Source organism: Mus caroli, unplaced genomic scaffold (genome assembly GCF_978045245.1).
Source record: "Mus caroli unplaced genomic scaffold, Mus_caroli_1 scaffold_2, whole genome shotgun sequence".
Taxonomy (NCBI): Eukaryota; Metazoa; Chordata; class Mammalia; order Rodentia; family Muridae; genus Mus; species Mus caroli.
Window position 1 is genome coordinate 54,437,044 of NW_028227257.1, and position 20,624 is coordinate 54,457,667.

The 20,624-nt window shown below is 44.8% G+C and overlaps 1 protein-coding gene across 1 annotated transcript in view; it reads left to right on the top strand.

The window, feature by feature from the left end:
• The window catches only part of Shc4 (SHC adaptor protein 4), a 96,123-nt gene that overhangs the window by 12,602 nt on the left and 62,897 nt on the right, over positions 1-20,624 (top strand). Inside the window, exon 2 of the mRNA XM_021156083.3 lies at positions 20,368-20,438. Within this exon, the coding sequence (XP_021011742.1) occupies positions 20,368-20,438 (71 nt within the window). The remainder of the gene's footprint in view (positions 1-20,367; positions 20,439-20,624) is intronic.

Below are 20,624 nucleotides of genomic sequence, written 5' to 3' on the forward strand. Positions count from 1 at the left end.
ATTAGAGGCTTGACAGTTCTTAAAAGGCAAGATTATGTGAAAGTAGAGTCTTTCTATGATAGGACTGGGTATCCTAGACCTACAAGTCTTATCCTAAGCTTGGCAAATAGAACACCCTTCCAGCCACCTTTGACATTCCAGAGAGACACAATAATGAAAAACTCAAGAGTAGACAAAAAACTAGAAAAGCTAATGTCGTTGTCACCTGTGAATGCCCGTCTCGCCAGCAAGAAAGACACCACAATAGGATCCTTCTGCACACGTTTATTGGGAGAGCATTGACTGTGTAGGCGAAAGACCCTGAGCCCTGGGCCTCTCTTATATACTATCAGTTCCCATCCACTCACAGCAGGCCACATCACCTCACCAGGTATGCAGCTTCAGCTAATCAGGGCAGCAGGGGCATATCTCCACCAAAATGGCTTCGCCAGTAACCTGGTACACCTGCGCAGCTCTCACGATGTTTGTGGCTTATATTCAGATGTATGAGGAAGTCAGGTGCAAGTCATAAGACTCGGCTGCAGTCCCTGGCGCCTTTGGGACTGCCGCCACACCCGCTCCCCACATCTCCCCCTTTTTTCTTTTTTGGCAGAGAGAATATCTGTCTTAGATTGCCCCCTGCAGCAATGTCCCTTACCCGTCCTTGGGAGACAAACAGCATTGGTTTGATCCCTGTCTTAGGTTGGTGACATGCCCAGGGAGTCTTATCCGTCACTGACTACTTCTCTGTCATGCCAAGCCACACTTGGGGAGATTGTGTTTTGCTTGCGGCAGGTGCATCAAAAAGACCAGGATGTTGATTAATCTATGGCCAGATCTTAATTGCTGCAAGCAAGCCTCATGGGTGAAGGTAGAGGTCTGATCCCCAGTGTGCAAGGATAGGGGCCTTACACAAAACCATCCCTTGGGCTCATCACCCAGAGAGGTCTTGGCCAGCTCCCGTGTAGTTTTTCCTGGGGGAAGGGAACTAGGACACTGAACCTTCATGCAATCAGACATGCCTTCCACAGGATGCCAACAGCAAGCTATCCTCTGTGGAGTGCTTAGCCTGGCAACCCATGGCATAATGCAGCATAATTTCTTTTAGAACGGCAAACCGAATCTGAGGAGATTGTCCCGCCTCCATTGCAGCAAAAGCCTACGCTATCATGGCGAAAGTGCGGGCCTGCACACGCTGCACCTAACACATGTGCCAAACACACAACACACACACTATTACAAGCATACATCCCAGGGCTCCCATCCCCGCTCATCAGCCCTGAAGCAAGGGATAGACAGTTTGTAAACAAAGTAACTTGAAAAGGCAAAGGTACAAAGCAAGGCATCCTAGTCACAACAGCCAAATGATATAACGAATATCACTACTACAATTAACATTATTCTTCTAAACAATAAACACAAAAGGAGATCACATACAAACAGGCATAGCCAGAAAAGAAACATTCCTTCCTCCAGCAAATTGAAATACAGAAGTTTCAAACACATTAGAACCATTCCAATAAAATTTGCATTACCCCAGACCCCTCCCACCACCATGCTTAGGGGGGAAAGATCAGTGCAACTACAATTCACCCCACGTAACAACCATACATATAAGGGGCACTGCCCAAGGTGGAAGGGAATCAGGAACACTCCTACAAAAAGGAAAGGGGGGCCCATCTAGGTTGAGAGGGTATAGTGCCATTGCCCTTGGATATACTGGCAGGCCACACCCCTCGAATCCAGGTAGCATTAGTTTTAGTAGATACAGCTGAACACAATCACTCATCTGTGAAATATTTTGAATCATCTGAAAACATAACAATCCCTTTAGCTGAAGCAGCACAGAAAAAAGGCAATTGTAGCGAAGCATTAGATGTAAAGAATTGAGGAAACACTTGAATGCGTCAATGACATGGGTTTCAGGAACACAGCCCCAACATAGCTCTTCAGTTCTCACTAGCGGGAGCATTCCCAGCCACAGGAACATCCACGTCCTCACAGCTCCACCTGCCCTGAATTCCTCTGGTCAGCCACTCCGGGACCTGCAGCTGTTGTCGATGATCCTGAGGAAACACAAACAGACCCTCTCTCCCAAACCAATTGAGAGCGCTCCTCTCTTACCTGATTCAGCGCCTTATTACCTCTCTGGAGTTCTGTGCCACATCTTTCTCTACTATGCAATTTCTCACTAACTTCCAGACTAGCAAAACCCCTTTTGGTAAAACCCTCTGTTCCTCTGCAAACCTCAATTCCCCATGGTGCTTGGTGCAACTTGTCCCAAAACCGAGAACCTTAACTTGTTTCAAAACCATGAAACTTAACTTGTCCCAAAATCAGGAACCTTATCATTACTTTGTGCCTGCTTCCTGGCAACTTTATATTTGCCTCTAAAACAACAAAACAAAAACAAACACGAATTGACAGACATATGGACAATTTGGTGCACCAAAAACAGATAATAGACAGGCAGGGAATAGAACTTGGTGTCTCAAAGGGACCCAGGTATCCTAACCAGAGCTAAGAATATCTCCATAGGAGCCAGAGAGGAAACAGGACGTCTCCCGTTTTCCTTCTGTCCCTAGGAGAGCTCTGAAATAGCTTATTTTCATTTTTCTCTTCTTATATTTCTTATTTTACTTATATTTCTGCGCATGCCTTCTTTTTCATTTCTCTCTGTTTCTGATATGCTTCCCTGGTGCTCCTGCAAAAGTTGCTACCCTTATCAAGGCAAGCGACAATTACTGGACCTACTGCGTAAGAAAGCATACCTCTCAGAGACTCACATTAATTTCTTTTTACTTACCGGTACCACTGTTCCCCAGCTGAAGAGTTCTGAATCCACGCAGTTGAATCCTTCTCAACAGTCTGTGTTGCGGGAACACTTCATTAACCGCTCCTTCCCCGTGATGCAGTTCTGAATCCTCCCTGTAACAGGGGGTCTTCGCTCATGCCTGAAGATGTTACTTCCTGGGTTTCGGCACCATTTGTGGGACGCCTGACTCGCCAGCAAGAAAGACACCACAATAGGATCCTTCTGCACATTTTTATTGGGAGAGCATTGACTGTGTAGGCAAAAGACCCCGAGCCCTGGGCCTCTCACTCTTATATACTATCAGTTCCCATCCACTCACAGCAGGCCACATCACCTCACCAGGTACGCAGCTTCAGCTAATCAGGGCAGCAGGGCATATCTCCACCAAAATGGCTTTGCCAGTAACCTGGTACACCTGCGCAGCTCTCACGATGTTTGTGGCTTATATTCAGATGTATGAGGAAGTCAGGTGCAAGTCATAAGACTTAGCTGCAGTCCCTGGCGCCTTTGGGACTGCCGCCACACCCGCTCCCCACAGTCACCCTCCTTTTGCTAGACAAATGAGACAACATCTCTTTCATTAGGGGCCCGAGGCCTGTGTCAACAGCTGGAGTGCTGGGGTCAAAGATGGGCTAACATACATCCATATTATGGGGTAAAGCAGCTTTGGCTTTGGCAAACAGATAAGGACAAGCAAACTGGGTTTTGCTAATGGAATTTATTTATTTATTTATTTATTTATTTATTTATTTTTTAGTATTGCTCATATGTACATATATTTTAGGGCTGACCATTTGAGATTGGATAACCATTTCAGGTGCTCATCTCTGGGGAAGAGTTCTTCTTCACTAGATGTTGTAGGATTGATTGTGTTATTTACTGGGAAAACATGTTTTTTAATTGTGATGTGGCACACTTTTAGGACACACCTTTAGTCAAAGAGCTTTCTGCTTGAATATTGAAAATGGGATTAAATAAAGTCAGTCAAAAAGTAAGTCAAAAGGCAGAGCAAGTATGTGTGTGTGTGTGTGTGTGTGTGTGTGTGTGTGCGCACGCGCGCACACATGGGCACGCGCGCGCACACACACATTCATTCATTCTTTTTCTAGTTAGTAGACAAAAAAAAAAAAAAAAGGTCAAAGGCAAAACGTCCCATCTGCTGGCTGAGCTAGCTCCCCCACCCCGCCCTGTTTAAAAATTGCCATCCTCCTGCGTTTGTCTTCCTGGTTTCAAGAGAGGAAGCTGGAAAATGGTTGCTTTGAAGCTGGATACATATGGGGGTACATTGGGGTACACTTCTTATGTGGAATTCCAAAACTGTTGTATATAGGGCTGTGTATGTGATGGAGTGCTTGCTTAGTACACACAAAGCCCTAGGTCTGATCACTAGCAACACACACACACACACACACACACACACACACACTGAGAACACAGCAGTGAGGAGTAGAACAGTGGGAACCTGGGTGAGGAAGGATGGAGATGAAGAGATAATATATCAAAGGATACAACAAACTTGGGGGTGAGCACGATCGCTAGGTCTAAAGCTCTAGCAGTCAGCACAGGGCTAAAGTTAGCAATTGCGTATTGGATACTGAAAATTTGCTAAGCACATAGATTTCAGATGCTCTTACCAAACACGCAGAAAGATTGCCAGCAAGGGTCATGCTGACTTGTCTGGCTCAATTCTTCAGTCGGAGGATCAGAGGACTTTCTGGAAGACAGGATATTTCAGAAGAATGTTAGAGGAAATGATTCCCTGAAGGAGCCATCTTTGGAGGTGGCTGAGTGCCTGGCTTACACCCAGCAAGCTGTTGCCTACTTCTTGTGGTTCCCATTGTTTTATTCACGAATACTGTTAGTTGGGGGTCCTTGATATAGGTTTGGGGTGTAGGTGTCTGGGGGAGGAGAGAAACTTCTGGACTTCAACTCAAGTCAAGTTATCAAGTTTGAGATGGGCTCTTTTTTCTGCAAGATTCCCTGGCGTGCTCGGGCCCTGGGGTTGAACATGATCATTCCTTTTGTTGTACTTATTCTTTTCATTGCTATGACAAAATGCCCTACATAAGTGACTTAAGAGAAGCAGGGCTTACTTGAGCCTACCATTAAAAAAGGAGAATGATCCATTGTGGCAGGAGGCAGAGTGGAAGGGGCGTGAAACATCTGGTCACACTGTGTTCAAGGTTAGGAAGGAGATGGACTCAGTTCACTTCCCTCTTCTGCCTCTGTATTGAGTCCTGGCCTCCAGTCCCTGGAGTGCTGTTGCCTGAGTTGCAGATGGGCACCCTCACAGCTAAGCTCTTTGCAAACAGCCTCAAAGACAAGCCCAGGGCATATCTCTTGGGTGATACCACAAAGTGTCACTAAAGATCAGCTATCTCACATCTGTGCTATTGGTTACTTACACTGAATTACGTTTCTACAAACACATTCCTCAACCAGTAAGGGTCCACCTCACCCTAAGGGGCTTTTAAAGAGATGGGAAGTGGCAACACTTTAATCCCAGCACTTGAAAGGCAAGGCAAGTGGATATTTGTGAGTTCAAGGCCAGCCTGGTCTACCTAGGAAGCTCCAAGTCAATCATGGCTATATAGTGATATCTGTCTTAAAAAGGACAATAAAAACAAAACAAAACACAAACAGAAACCACTAAACAAAAAACAAAACAGAAACAATTATAACTAACCAACCAAAAGGAGACAGAGAACTTCCTTGTATCCTTTCTTTCTCCTCAGCTAAAAAAATGCTGTTTGTTTGTTTGTTTTTCCCTCCCTCTAAGGAGTACAAGCCAAAAAATGTAAATTGAATCTAAGGTCCTATTTGAGATTCATTCTGAAGGTACCTATCTCATAGAGGGCGTTATTTCTCTCTGCATCACAGTCGTTGGGTGGACTCATTGGGAACTCTCTGTGTGTAGTACATGAACAACTGGACAAAGTTCCATGCTCAGTTAGAGCCCAAGGATGGTAACCTTGTTCAGGTCACTTCCTGCTGCAGAAGCACAGAGGGTTTATGACTAGAAGTGGGGTTTTTGCTTATTTATTTTAAATCACATTTGTTAATTTATTTAATGTGTGTTTGTATGTGTGTAGATGTGCACATGTGTTCAGGTGTGTGTGCTGTGTTTGTGTGTGTGTGTGTGTGCGCGCGCGCACGTGTGCTCATGCACCCTCCCTTGTGTGTTGGGGTTAGAGGAGACTCACTCTTCCTTCTATCATGTGGGTCCTCCTGGACATTGAACTCAGGTTAGCAAACCTGGCTTCTAGCCTCTTTATGTGCTGTCCCAGGCACAAGACTGTCTACTTTTACATACTGACTGGCAAGAAGTGCAATCACACTGAGCCTTTGGTCTGCTCCTGAAGCAGCTCTGTGGCTGTTGAAGGTTTGGTGCCATACTCCACAGCAGCTTTGAGACTTACACACCCAGAGACTCAGTCCTGCTCATAAGACGATGTAAGATTCCTCCAATGCTACCCAGACATTGGGGGAATCCACAGAAACAGTGGATGTCATTTCCCCACTCCAAAAGCTGTTTGATCCAGGCACTTAGATCTGACTCATTATTAAAGATGATTTCTCTGAATTCAGCCTTGCAAGCTTTGTGAATGTTTCCACTGCCCTCCCCCATCCTCCTCCCCTCCCCCCTCCCCTCAGGGATGTGAACGTACCTTGCTCTCTCCTCTTTCCAGTTGCTGTCAATGCTGCCACTGCACATGCTCGAGTCTATAAACTACCCTTAAAACCACTCTTCTCTTTAGCTTATCTTTTATTTCACCGAAATACAGATTCCTGTAAAAACCAAAACAAAGCAAAACTCTCATGTCTTAGGGAGCTTTTCTCTGCCCCCACTTTGCTTATACGTGCCATGATTATTTTGTGAAAGAGTCGGAATGGATGATCTCTGAGCTTCTGCCAAGCCTGGGCTTCCCTTCAGCCTATATTATCAGAATCAGATTCCACTAAGAACACCTATGTTTCATTTAAAAAGAAACACAGTGGCGGATGGTGAACACCTAGGATGCAGCTCTGTGAGCGCCTTCTGGCTGTTTCTTCTTCAGAGAAATCATCTAAGCTGAAGACACAGAGACTCTGTCTCAACACAGAACAAAAAAACAGCAACAATAACAAAAGCAAAATAAAAACAAAAAACCCAACTGTGGCTGTCACACACTCAAGTGTCACAGAAAGAAAGGGGAGTATCATTAAGCAGGTGGGGGCCCTGAGGCCCTGGGGCCCACCTAGGAGACCCACACAAGGCGTGGTCTCAGCATTGTGAGGGCTTCAGGGCTTGAACTTAGAGGGTAGACATTGTGGTTCTTGAAGGTCATGGGACACAAGCAAGATCCTCGTGCTCTGCTCGAGTCACTATAACTCACTATAACAGATGAATGATTGGGCTTTTCCCAATTGTCTTTTGGGATACTTAACTATGTGGCAGCCACAGGTTTTTGTTGTTGTTGTTTTGATGAGATTTTGTTGTTGTTCATTTGTTTTATTTTGTTTTGTTTTGAGATAGAGTCTCTGTGAAGAAGGCTAGCCTGGAACTCTTGAGTACTGGGATTAAAAGCACACATCACCAGGCAACAGTGTAACTTAGCTGTATCTATTGCCTGCCAAAGCTTCAGACTTTTACTGATAGCAGGGTTCGATATGAATGCTTGGGCAGTAGGGATATTTTCTAGGTGGACAGCTCTCGAAGGCCAAGGGTGCAGACACTTCTCAGTAGGGAAGGGGAATTGAGGAGATGGAGAAGGTTGTTGGCAGGCCAGATGCTCCGCCTTGGGCAAGCACTACCAGATGTTCCTTTGTGAGCACACAGGTTTTGTTGCTGTTGTTTTGTTTTTTGTTTTTTTGTGTTTTTGTTTTTTTATAGCATCATTCAATGCGAACACACACTCTAGGCCCTCGCTTGTCAAGACTGAATCAGATATATGGATAGAGGGCATAATTTAATTTTTTTTCAAGGACTCAGAATTGAGAAATAATGTCATATAAAAAGATGTTCCACTTTAAGTGGATTATAGGTTGTCAGGAGAGATCATACACATACATCATAATTAGGTTTATCACATCCCAATTTAATTAAACAAGTATACAGAATATAATTGCTAGGTCATTCATTAAGCCATTGGGATGATTAACTGAGTTATGGTGTTGCCTTGGCAGCAGAAACAACAGTATCGAGGCCATGGCCAAAAGAAACAAAAAGGAAAATTAACACTATGGACTTGCTGGACAATAGTCGCCCCATTTCTTTGCTACACCCTTTAGCATCCTTGTTGGCACCTGCCTCTATCATGGGCCGCACAAGGTGCCAGCCCTTTGTATCTGGGCCTGGCAGGCTTCGAGTCCTGGTAGCAGCCCTGAGAATCACACTGGGTATCTGAAGAGCATGGTGCTGGCTTCTTGCCTAACCTTTCAGAGCAAAGGACATGCAGCAAGACTTTCCTGAGGAGCAGATTCCCCTCTGTGAGTCACTACTGCTTTTCCATCTCATTGACGATTCATGACCTTTGCTGTATTTTTAGCTTTTATTTATTTGGTCTAAGAAGTGGGTTGGAAGGAAATGGAGTTTGGAATCTCACAGAAGGATGAAGAGAAATTGGGGTCACATTTAAGCTAGGGTTGGCTGAAATGTGGCAAATATGATCAAAACTTCAGCATATGTTCAGAAAGCTCACTGTGGTCCCACACTGTTCTGGGTCTGGAGAATAAAAGACTTCAGAAGACTCACCTTCCACACTCCAAGAATGCCTCAGACAGCTCATAAGGAAGTAAAGGTATAATCTTTGCTGATACTCCCTGACATATCTGCAGACTGTAGTCTCTCACTGCAGTCCTTAGTGTGGTAGAATACCCTTTCTTTTGCTCTTAGCTGTGCCCACTGTCTGGGAACCCCTATTACAACCTTTATGGCTTGTCTTTTTTTCCTGCAATATCCCACCCCCACACCCCATTCCCAACTTTCCTTTCTCTGAGAAATCTTCCCTGGCTCCCCAAGATTATCTAATCCTGCTGTTATAATGCCCCTATAGAAAGAGCTCTTGTTTGAGGTCCCTTCAAAGTAATTGGGGCTTTTTCATCTGCGCTCCAAGCTAAGCAGGTGGAATTGAAGATGTCCAAGAAGAACACTGTCATCCAACATAGTGACCACTGCATAGGTCAAATACATGAGTCACAAAATTGAATAGCTAGTACATGCAAGTCTCAGGTCAGCCCAAGCCTGTCTGAGTTTTGAAGCATGTGCTCTTTCTTTCCTTCTTTCTTTCTTTCTTTCTTTCTTTCTTTCTTTCTTTCTTTCTTTCTTTCTTTCTTTTTTTGAAAACAGGGTTTCTCTGTGTAGCTCTGGCTGTCCTGGAACTCACTCTGTAGACAAGGCTGGCCTGGAACTCATAAATCTGCCTGCCTCTGCCTCCCAAGTGCTGGGATTAAAGGCATGCACCACCACTGCCTGGCGAAGAACATACTCTTTAAGACTCTCACTTCTTCAGGCTGACCCTGGTAGTGCCAATCATGGCCTGTTTTACATTAGCGGGACAGTGGGTGTTGTCTCAGTATTTCTTCCTCCTGCTGTTATCTGCAGCGCATTGGCTGAATCTCTGTTCTGTACAATTCTCACTCATTGGCATTGTAAGAGGAAGGAAACTGGACAGGTCACTGTCCTGTGATGTCATCCACCAAATGAGGAGCTGTGTCCAACTTCAAAGAGGCTACCGGAGTAAAAAACCCATGCTCAGGGGAGGGGAAGGTTGGAGATGCTTTTGGGTTGGCACTGATGACTCCCACGTTTTCAAAACAAAGCTGTGGAGGGAGCAAAACCATGAAAATGGAGGCAGAACGGAGCCTGTGTCTCAAGGAAGGAGAGCCTTAGGGGAGTAAGAAAGGCCTGCCTTTCCAACCACAGGCCTCTGATTTAGCAGCTGCTGGCATCAATTATTCAGTTGTAACCAGCCCCCTTCAATTAGCACTTTTAAAGCCTTTTCTCTTCTGAATGTATCAATTCTTTGACACACCCGGGGATACCCGGGGACTCCCTGCCTCTGTCAAGAGAGAGCCTGGAGAAAGCAGTCAACTGATATGGCAAAAGTAAACCTAAGTCGGGCCTCTGCAAGCCAACATCTCAATTCACATTTGCATTAGGAGCATTCATCCCCTGAAGGCTGAAGACTTTCTCTCAGAACAGCAGAGACAGCACCTGTGGTCTCCTTGGATTAGGCCTTTACACACTGATAAAAATCTCATAATAGCTGGGCTTGGGCACAGTGCCACAAAGACTTGCTTTAGAGTATTAGTTGCAACTTTTGAATTGCAATCACAAAATTAAAACTGTTGAATAAAAGACACAAGGCCCAGGAACTCTCCTAAGACAGCATGAAAATTTTTGTCAGCGAGAATTCACCTTTGTCTGTTCCAATCCCTGCTTTCTTGGAACACAAAGGATAACTGGGTAAGGTGGAATCAAGGCATATTTACCATCTTTGGTGGCTAAATTCATATGCCAATAATTTTGTTACCGGAGGTGTTCCAGTCAGAGCCTGGGTACCAGCAAGGGTCTCTACCTAGCTGTAGCCTGTCCTCAATTGGCCAACTAAGAAGACAAAGCAGTAGTGGGAAACTCAGCAAGTGGATGTATTCACTTTGGTCACATTGGTAAAGTTATGAATAAAGAGGGTCCAGAGTCTATCTTCAGAGTCTTGGTTTATGTGTAGGTGGATGGCAAGAAGTCTATACAACCAAGCAGACCCAGGGTGGCTATGCTCTTCCCCACCATTGATCTTCCTCAACGCACTGCACCAACGGTCCTTTCTTCTAAAGTGCTCTGAGAACTTGGAACTGTGGGGAATCTCTTCCTGGGAGACAAGTTCCTCTTCTGGCTGACACCAAGCTTCAGTGTTTTCCTTCTCACAGCATGAGATTCTTGAGAAAAGTCTACTTCTAGGGGTTCCTTGATTCAATTATCTGATTAGCAAAGGGGTGGGGGGGAGGACAAGTGTCTCAGAATATCTTCATTCCTCACAGGGCTGTTACACTATAACACAATACTCACGATGGGACAGTTTATAAAGAGTAAGAAAGTTATGTGTGTGTGCTTCTGGAGTCTGGGGAGTCCAACAATGTGGTGCTGACATCAGCTCATGGCTCATCAGCTCACATCAGCATCTGGCCAGGGCCATCTTGCCACACCATAATTTGGGAAAGAGGATGGCACGGTAGGACGGAGCTAAAGTGCTAGTTTGGGGTCTACTGGATGGAGAGGTAGAGGAGAAGGTGATGCAACATCTTTAATCCATAGATGTTTTGGTTCCTAGATTCATTCTCATTTTAAACATGTCCCTATGTTATATCTACTTTGGTACATGACAGACTTGAAGAAGGTAGCCATGATGGGGAAGCCTCTATCTAATTCAGGACCCCAAAAAGGACTATTATTAATAGATGTCTTATGGATAAATTGTCATAATCTTGAGTTTAAAGTAGTGTCCAGCACATAGTCGCATGTGTCTGTCTTGTACTTTTTCCTAAATCTGGTGTAGCATCTCTTCTATGCAGTACATTTCTTTGGTGCCCGGTGGTACCATGATACAGACAGCTTCAACCCTGAGAAGATCTAAGCTCCACATTAATGAGCCCCATGGTCCCTGAGCAGAGCATCAAACTTCTGCCAATCCGTTTTTGCAGCTGACAAAAGAGATTGTCCACTTCTGTAGGTCCTGCCCCTGTTTCATCCTGAGCATCAAATGAAGCCAGACTCTTGAGACTAGATGAAGCACATCCCTGTTTTTGCCAAAGCACATGGTAAGACAGGGTGATGGTCTGGCTGACATGCAGTAACAGAAAGAACGACTAGTGGCTTCAAATGTTGTTCCTAGAGGAGGTCATAGCCCTGAAAGTGCTTCCATCGCGGTATTTGCCTCAGGGACGGCCTCAGTCTGGATGATTTTGTCTGTGTTCAGGTCTGTAGGCAGAGATGAAACCTCCCTCGGTTCAAAACATTTCTCATGTGTGAGGGATTTTCAATGGGAGTAGGATGGTTGGAATGAGGGAAGAAATGATCAGCATTCTTCCCTTGCCCACAGATGACCAGGGCCTTTTTCAAATTAGAAGGCTTCTATGCACAATCACAGGCAACTCATTTCCCAGTACATTAGTCATTTTAAGGTGACAAAAAGGCCATGGTTTTTATTGAATATCCTGTTTCTCGCTCCAAAGTTATTTTTATTTCTGGGGTCCCAGGTTTCCCCTCCGTCAAAGAGAAATGCTTTTGAGTCAACTTAAAGCCTCACTTATATTTTAAAAAATCTTCAGGAAATTATACTTTAGATGTCACCAGCCTTACTTTAGACAAATCAGCAATGGAAGTGGAGTGGAGACAGTTCCCTCCATAGTCTCTGAGTGAAGGAGTCTGCTCAGTGGAGAGGGACAGTGATCTGGTCCCAGAATAATAGGCCTTTCCAGCCCCAGTCCTCCCGTTCGTTCGGCTTGGGCTCTCTCCCTGGGCATGAGAGCTCCCTCTTTGCAGAACAAACAGAAGGCACAACTGCTTTTAGAAGGCTCCGGTTTTGTGAGCACCAAGAACTCCAGATGGTTGAAGTTCCTGGTATGCCAACAAGCATGAAGTTACTTGGTTTGTAAACAAGCGAAGAAGTCCAGGTTTTTAAGCTTTGACCTTGGTAGAGAAAGGAGTTTTCAGTTCATGCTGAGAGAGAGAGAGAGAGAGAGAGAGAGAGAGAGAGAGAGAGAGAGAGAGAGAGAGAGAGAGAGAGATTCATTTTAATTGACCAAGATGTATCTGAGGAGCTGCTGGGGGGCTGGGCAGTACACCAGGTGCTGTCAACAGAGCAATCCTCTTGTTTTTCACTACTAATCTTCCAGTGAGAGACAAAATGGGCAAATACAGTGTTTGCAGCAGAACAGGATATGAAGAGAAGCTTAGAAAGGGCAGAGAATGGAGGGAAGACGGTGGCTTCTCACTTTCCTAGACATTACATCACTCCTAAGAGAGGCAGTGCTTGTCAATACCAGTTATCTTCCGGGGTTTGTATTCTGAGTGGCACTTCTTACCGGTCTAGAAGAAGGGCTTTCACATCTATTTCCAGAAGACCCACCTTTCAAATCAAAGCCGGTAGGAGAACTTCAGGCGACCTAGCTCCAGGGTTCCCTTAACAGACGCCATACTCCTTTAAGAATGAACATATTTTAGGTGGTCCAGCCAGGATACAGGCTATTTTGAGACTTCCTGAACACCATCTTGAAATAAATCATATATTGCACTGTCAGAGGTGCAAGGCAAATGATGACTAAGACACACACACTCCCTTGCCCCACCCCCCTACAGCCTGTCCTTGAAGAGCCTGTAGGGCAACTGGGGCTTAGACAATGAAACAAAGTGCAGCCTCATTGGATCAGTGCCCCATAGAGATGCGACCAACATTTTTGGAGACCCCAAAGGGCAAGCAGAGAACATTGCCTCCAGAGTATTGGGTAAGGTTTCAGGCTATAATAACTTCTAATTCTGGGTTCATTTATTCATCAGTCAGCCACTCATACCTGAGTGGTTTATTCCGGGATCATGTACCGCCTGCAGATATTGCTCGCTTCACGTCTTAACTGTCATAACCTCTGGGCAATTGCTTTACTAGAATGTAGTTCACATGCCGTACAGATTATTTACTCAAAGCCTGCATTTCATTGGGCTTTGCTTTTGTACATTCATAGAGCTGGACAACCATTACTAACTGGAAAACTGTTATCAGCTCCGAGAGAAACCACAGCTGTCCTCTAGCCTTCCCAGCTCTGTGTCCTAGATGCTACCCTTCTGGTGCAGGAGGCAGAAAACAGACAAATGTATGGTGCTTTTAGTAATAGATGCACAAAGAGAAAGAGAAGAGGGAGGAGGATGGAGGAGAGAGAGGGTGGCAGCAGTCTGGGTTATTTTGTGCAAATGAAATCATACAATATGGGTTCTTGCCTTTTCCCCTCGGATTAATGTTTTCAGAGTTTATTTTTGCTGTAGCATGCTTTTGCACCTCATGGTTTTCATTGTCAGGCATCATTTGGGGGTTTAGTTGCAAGCACTTTCTCCACATACCAGTTGATGGACATTGGCACACCACTAGTTTGATGCTCTTTAGTATACAACATCGATGAAGGGTTGTGTGCATTTTTATGCTGCTGTGTATCTTTGTTTTTTCTGGGTCTCCTCTAGGGCAAGAATGCTGGTTTGTACAATAATTCTCTCTACTTTTCTTGAAGCAGTGCTTAGCTGCATCCCCCCATGGCTACATCAGTTTACATTTTCAGTAGTGTGTGGCAGTTGTAATTTCTACACATCTGTACTTTCTGGGGTTTTTTTGTTTGTTTTTCTAATTATGCCTTCCTGAAGGTACGGAGTGATGTGGTTTGCATTTCTCTAACTGATTAGCCATGTTAATAACTTCCCATGTTCTTATTGGTCACTTAAATATCTTCTCTGAGGTCATTTTGAACCCAGACTGTCAGGCTTGCTGGCAGGGGCTCCTACCACTGAACCATCTCACCGGGTCAGCTCAGACATTTTTAAACCCGTCCCTAGTGAGTCTAGTGGGGTCGGAAAACATTTGTGTAGGCTGAGAAGAGCAAGAGTATTGTCTAGAGAAAGTACAGGAATGAAATTGACAAAGGAGACTGAGGGAAAGCAGTCCATAGAGAGAGATGGTATACTGAGGAACGTGTTCTCATAAAAGCCAAGGAAAGAGAGAGTTCAGAGGGAAGCAAGGGGTGGGGCCGTGAGTGGGGAGGGAGCCCTTGATGGCTCAGCTAGTTTCAGTGCTGTAGAGAGGGCACCTGAACTCTCGCACCAACTCTGCACAAGTCTAAAGGCCTTTGGTATGCCCATTCCTCCACACAGGACTAGGACTGGAAGTACAGCCAGCCTCGTGGTCATGAAGGGAAGGATGTCTCTCCTTCTTTACCTGTTTTGTTTTGTTTTGTTTTGTTTTGTTTTGTTTTGTTTTTAACCAAGGAGCACTAGAAATTTTTTAAAAGTGGCAGGGAAATCCTTTTGCTAGTGTGGTAGCCTCTACTGTGGTTTGGTATCTGCTTGCAAGGGCAGCCTCATTGTGTGGTACTTGATGGCAGAGTTAGTGTTTCTTTCCGAAGTATTTTCTTCTCTGTCTGATTTCACACTTACCAACTGCAGACCTATCACTTACATTTCTCTCACATGAGCATAGCAGGTCTTCCCTACACTGAGCCCAAGGGCAGCTCCTGGGAAAGATAGTGTCCTTGCACATTATTTGTTACTGTGATGAAACACCGTGGCCCAAAGCAACCTGAGTAGGGAAGGGTTTGTTCCAGAGTCTATTAGTGAGGAAATCCAGGGCAAGAACGTGGGGGCAGGAACTGAATCAGAAATGGTAGAGAAACACAACTTACTGACTGGCTTCCATAACTTTCTCAGCCTGCTTTCTTGTGTAACCCAGTCCCACCTTCCTGGGCCCTCCCACATCAATCACTTATCAAGAAAATGTACCGCTATCATGCACACAGGCTAATTTAATGGAGGCAATTTCTCAATTGAGGCTTCCTTTTCCCAAGTGACACCAGTTTGTGTCAAGTTGACAAGCACTAACCATCACAGAAGGGATCTTTTCCGTTGGTTCAAAGATCCTCAACTCTTGTTAAGAAGCTGTGGTCCTTACAAATGAGATGTTAAGTCTGTTTATTTGTGTGTGTGGGTTTTTTTTTAATTCTAGTACTATAGATTTACTTAAAAAAAAAAAAGCTAGTCTTAATGTTTCAGTGATTCCCAGGTCCCAGCAAAGGGACCACATCTCCAGAACTCTGAAGAAAAGGGGCAATACATTGACCAAGTATCCCCCAGTCTACATCCACCATCATGGCCCCTGGCTCATCACTATTACTTATCTGGAAAGGAATGGGAGCCAGAAGTAGCCATACCAGGTCCCAGCAATAAGGCTGCAGAGACTCTAGAGCAGTGGCTCTCAACCTTCCTAATGCTGCAACCCTTTAATACAGTTCCTCGTGGTGTGGTGACCACCACCATACCATTATTTTGTTGCTATTTCATAACTATAATTTCGCTACCGTTATATAAATATCTGATATGCAGGCTATCTGAAATGTAACCCCCAGAGTGGTCGAGACCCACTGCTCTAGAGTAAACTGTGCTTCAGCCTCTGTGAACCAATGAGAGAAAGGCATGTACTTGTCCTGAACAGGCTTCAGTTTTCTTGTCTATTCCAATGGAGGTAATGATGATTCACCTCTGGAAAGAGAGCCAACCCATCCTTTTGGAGGCTGCCCTTGTTTTAGGAACAGAAAGTAGGTCTTAGGTGAATCTGCATTTAATAAACCAAAGGGAGGGTATTGTCATCTCTGGTTTATCTTAACAAATGTCTCCCACAGGCCTGGCCATTCAGTGACTCTTTACTTCTGAGGTTGAGAAGTTCCTATACATAGAAACTGGCAGATTGTTTTTAGGCACCTCTCCCTTCCCAACTCCACTGGGGCTTTAGACATGGCAAAAATCCACTGTGGCTTCTTCCACATGTGCCCCAGCCTTGGAAGGGGAATTGTGCTCACCGATGGCCACCTCTGCATGACTCCTTTTTCTTTAGAACCTTGTTTCTTAACAGAGGGAGACTGTGTCTTCACTCCAATACTGACAACTAACTGTGTGTAGTGCCATGGAGGTTCACCAGAAGGGAAGATGTTCCCATAGCAATGCTGGGGCCTCCCCTAGAAGGAAACAGGTAGGAGGTGATAACCCAAAGGTGAAACCTTGGAGACGGCCCTCTCTTTTTTCTGTCTGGGCTGATTGTTTCTAGGGACTGAAGTGCAGCAAATATACTACTACCCATAAGTTATTACCAAGAGATCTAGACACCTGTCAGTGGTGTCATCCCAGCCTATGACCTGTTCTACTTGTGATGATTAGTGTCGACAACATCATAGAATCTAGAATCACCTGGGAGATAGGCCTTTGGGTATGTCTGGGGAGCAGATGCAGTTATCGTGATTGTATTGAGGTGGGAAGACCTGCCTATTGTGGGTGGTCCCATCCCCTAGCTGGGATTCTGGGTTGCCTAAGCTGGACAAAGGAAGCTGAGCACAATTGTTTATCATTCTTTAGCTTATGACTGTTCTATGATCAGGTACTCCTGCTGCCTTGACTTCCCCACCATGATGGACTATAACCTTCAACTGAGAGCCAAAATAGAACCTTTCTCCCTTAAGTTGCTTTGGCCAGGGTACTTTGTCACAGCAACAGAGGAAACTAAGGCAGCACCTAAGCCTTTTTATGAGACTTTGATGTTCTTGTTTTCCTTTGGCACAGGGTGGAGAGACTTGGCCAAACCTTCATCTCCCTCTGCTACCTCTCTCTACTCATTTTAAAGGCACAATATAAAAAATAAAAATAAAACAAATAAAGGTGCGTACAGTACAGCTTACCGGAGAGTATCAGATGTTCTCTCTCTCTCTCTCTCTCTCTCTCTCTCTCTCTCTCTCTCTCTTTCTTTCTTTCTTCCTTTCTTTCTTTGCTGAGCACTCTTGGGTTCTGGGCACAGTTCCAGGCCCTTCTTTTTTTTTTTTTTTTAAGATTTATTTATTTATTTATTTATTATATGTAAGTACACTGTAGCTGTCTTCAGACACTCCAGAAGAGGGAGTCAGATCTCATTACGGATGGTTGTGAGCCACCATGTGGTTGCTGGGATTTGAACTCCGGACCTTTGGAAGAGCAGTCGGGTGCTCTTACCCACTGAACCATCTCACCAGCCCCAGGCCCTTCTTTATACAGCAACTACAGTCAAGGAAAGGTACATGGTAGCATGAAAGAGGCAAATGAGAGTTGTGCTCATGAGCAACATGCGATGACCTGAGGACAGTCCATGTTAATTAAAACCTGCAGGATGAACAAGACACAAACCCATAGAGTGTAGAGATGAGTTAATCAGGGAGAATGGCAAGTGGGAGGCCCTGCCATTGGGAAGAGTTGAGGACAAGGATGGGGGCCAACACTGTATCAAAGTATGGGAATGGGACACTTAGTAAGGTGAGCGAAGACAAGCCAAAGCCAGGTCTAGGCATTGGTAGTAGTGATTCTGATTTGGTAATAGATGTGAAGAGATTTAAGCAGTAAGGGTAAATTATTAATATAGTTTTGCTTTTTTAAAATCCCTGTGTCAGAGCATGAAAATATAGAATCTGTCTCATTTTTAGGCATGTACAGATAGATCAGTGTATCATATCATCTTGAATTAGTGATTTATAACTGTCCAGGAAGGAGCCTATTCCACTTCAGCACCAAGCAGGCATCCTGGAGAATTGGAAGTGTGGCCCAGACCTGCTTCCCAACTTATAGATTCCAGTCTTCCCCAGACTGGTGTGTAGGAGATGGGGTGAATGAGCCAAGCTCTGAGGTGAGGAGGACAGAGAGGGCCATGTAGTCAGAGCAGCCAGTGAGGACTCTCAGGCAGGCCTGTCCATCAGCCTCATTGTGGAGTGTGGACCCCAGCATTCTCCACCCAGCTTCCTATTTCTAGTAAGTCTAGAAGTCTCAGTCAGTCCCTGTCTCCAGACATTTCACTTTCCCACAGTGCCTGGGCTTTAGGGGTTAAGAACTAAGTATACAGGATTTTTTTGTGTCAGTATTGGACATCCCATGAGGAGTATGACTAGTGGGGTCTGGCTGAGAATGTCTCTCCCACACCAGGCTTATGGCAGCAACTGAACACTAAGCCAATTTGGGGCTGAGACATCTATAGACTCCACTCATAAATACTACAAAAAAAGGATCTGGGGAGTGCCTCCTCCTCTTCCCATCACTAAGGGAGGCTGGATGGCTTCCAGAGGACAGCAAAACAGGAAGTGTCTCATTTCTGCAGACCCAAGAGCCTTTCATTCATACCACATGGCCCTCACACTGTTCCAAGGCAATTTTCCGTGTAGCGTCCTCCGATCTCCAGAGTCAATGGCGCTGCTCTGCGGATCCCACAGCCTCACCTGCAGAGATGCTTAGAAAGCTGTGTCTGTGTCCTTCCCCTTGTCCCTCCCTTTGCTTTGTCCTGCTTTATTCTCTTGGGGTCACTGAATTACATTGTCAGCTGCCAGCTTGTTACTTCCTGGCTCTCCAACCGGTGCCTTGCAATCAATGGGCGCCAAAGCAATTCCTAACCTTTTCCTGGCCCTCTTGGACATGTTAATGATACTCCTGGTTCCTCTGTGCCCTGGCTGGAAGCGGCTGAGTTATTCTTGACTCACTGGACTGCATACTCTATGGTCCAAATTAAACTGCTGAGTCCTGTCTAGATCTTTCTGTGATGTCACTTGAATCCATCTCCTCCTCATTGGGACCATCCCTCCTCTGAGTGAGCCAGCGTTACTTGCCTACTGCATACTCTCACTGTTAAAACCCACCCACCTTCACACTGATTCAAGCCTCTTTACCTTCACCCCTAATTTGGCTTTTTTTTGCTTTAGAAGTCACAACTCCTTTTCCAGTAGTACTCTCTGTTCAAGCTAAATGCTAAAACTACCAAGCCCTGTTTTGGAAGCTTTCTTTCCTCTTTTCTCTTCCTTCCTTCCTTCCTTCCTTCCTTCCTTCCTTCCTTCCTTCCTTCCTTCCTTCCTTTCTTTCTTTCTTTCTTTCTTTCTTTCTTTCTTTCTTTCTCTCTCTCTCTCTCTCTCTCTCTCTCTCTCTCTCTCTCTTTCTTTCTTTCTTCCTCCCTCCCTCCCTTCCTTCCTTCCTTCCTTCCTTCCTTTTTCTTTTTCTTTTATTTCTTTTTTTTTTAACTACAGTGATCTTATAAAAGATGACAAGACCTTCTCAATGTTACTAAATTCTGTCTTTTGTGCAATTATATGCTTGTCCTGGCACTTGTGTTATTTGTCTCTTGTTTATTTTTTGCTTCCTCTGACATTTGTACAGTTATGCCTACTAAGCATTGTCCTAAAAGCTTTCCATATGTGAAATAATTTAGCTCTCACAGCAATTCTTTTTTTTTTTTTTTTTTTTTTTTTGGTTTTTTGAGACAGGGTTTCTCTGTGTAGCCCTGGCTATCCTGGAACTCACTTTGTAGACCAGGCTGGCCTCGAACTCAGAAATCCGCCTGCCTCTACCTTCCAAGTGCTGGGATTAAAGGCGTGCACCACCACGCCCGGCTTTCTCACAGCAATTCTAATTGAATTTTTATTTTTACCAAGGACAAAACCAATGTGGAAAAGTTGGGTCACTAGCTGGAGCTTTAAAATGAAGATGTGGCAAGGCCAGTATGTGGGTCTGCACAATGCATAGTGTGAAGACCTCAGATCCACACTCCCAACCTCTAAGACCAGGATCATTCCTGTCGTCTGCAGTCCCAATACTTGAGTTTGTATTTAGTGTGTTTTATAGCCAAAGTGATGTGTGTGCACATTGGTGGCCAGTGATACCGACGCAGGTGGTGTGCACACACGTAGCTGCTCTCTGGGGACAACTGTGGGTGTTGCCCAGGAAGTCACTGAGCAGCTCAGAGGTGTTACTTCTGTATCTGTGACCTACTTTTTTGTCTTTTTTTTTTTTTTTCTAGTACATGGGCTGCATTGAAGTGCTACAATCAATGAGGTCACTGGATTTTGGAATGAGAACCCAAGTTACAAGGTAAGAGATTAAAACTAGAAGGCCTTTAAGGGGCTGCAGTTTAAAATCTCCCAAGGGTCTCTTAGGAAGTCTGCAAAGTCACCAGTGTGGCTAGAAGGGAAGGATGTCCCACTAGCCTTGATGACTGGCTTTATCTCCTTATTTCGAAAGCTTCAAACCTGTGTGGAAAAGCTTTGGTGTTATATA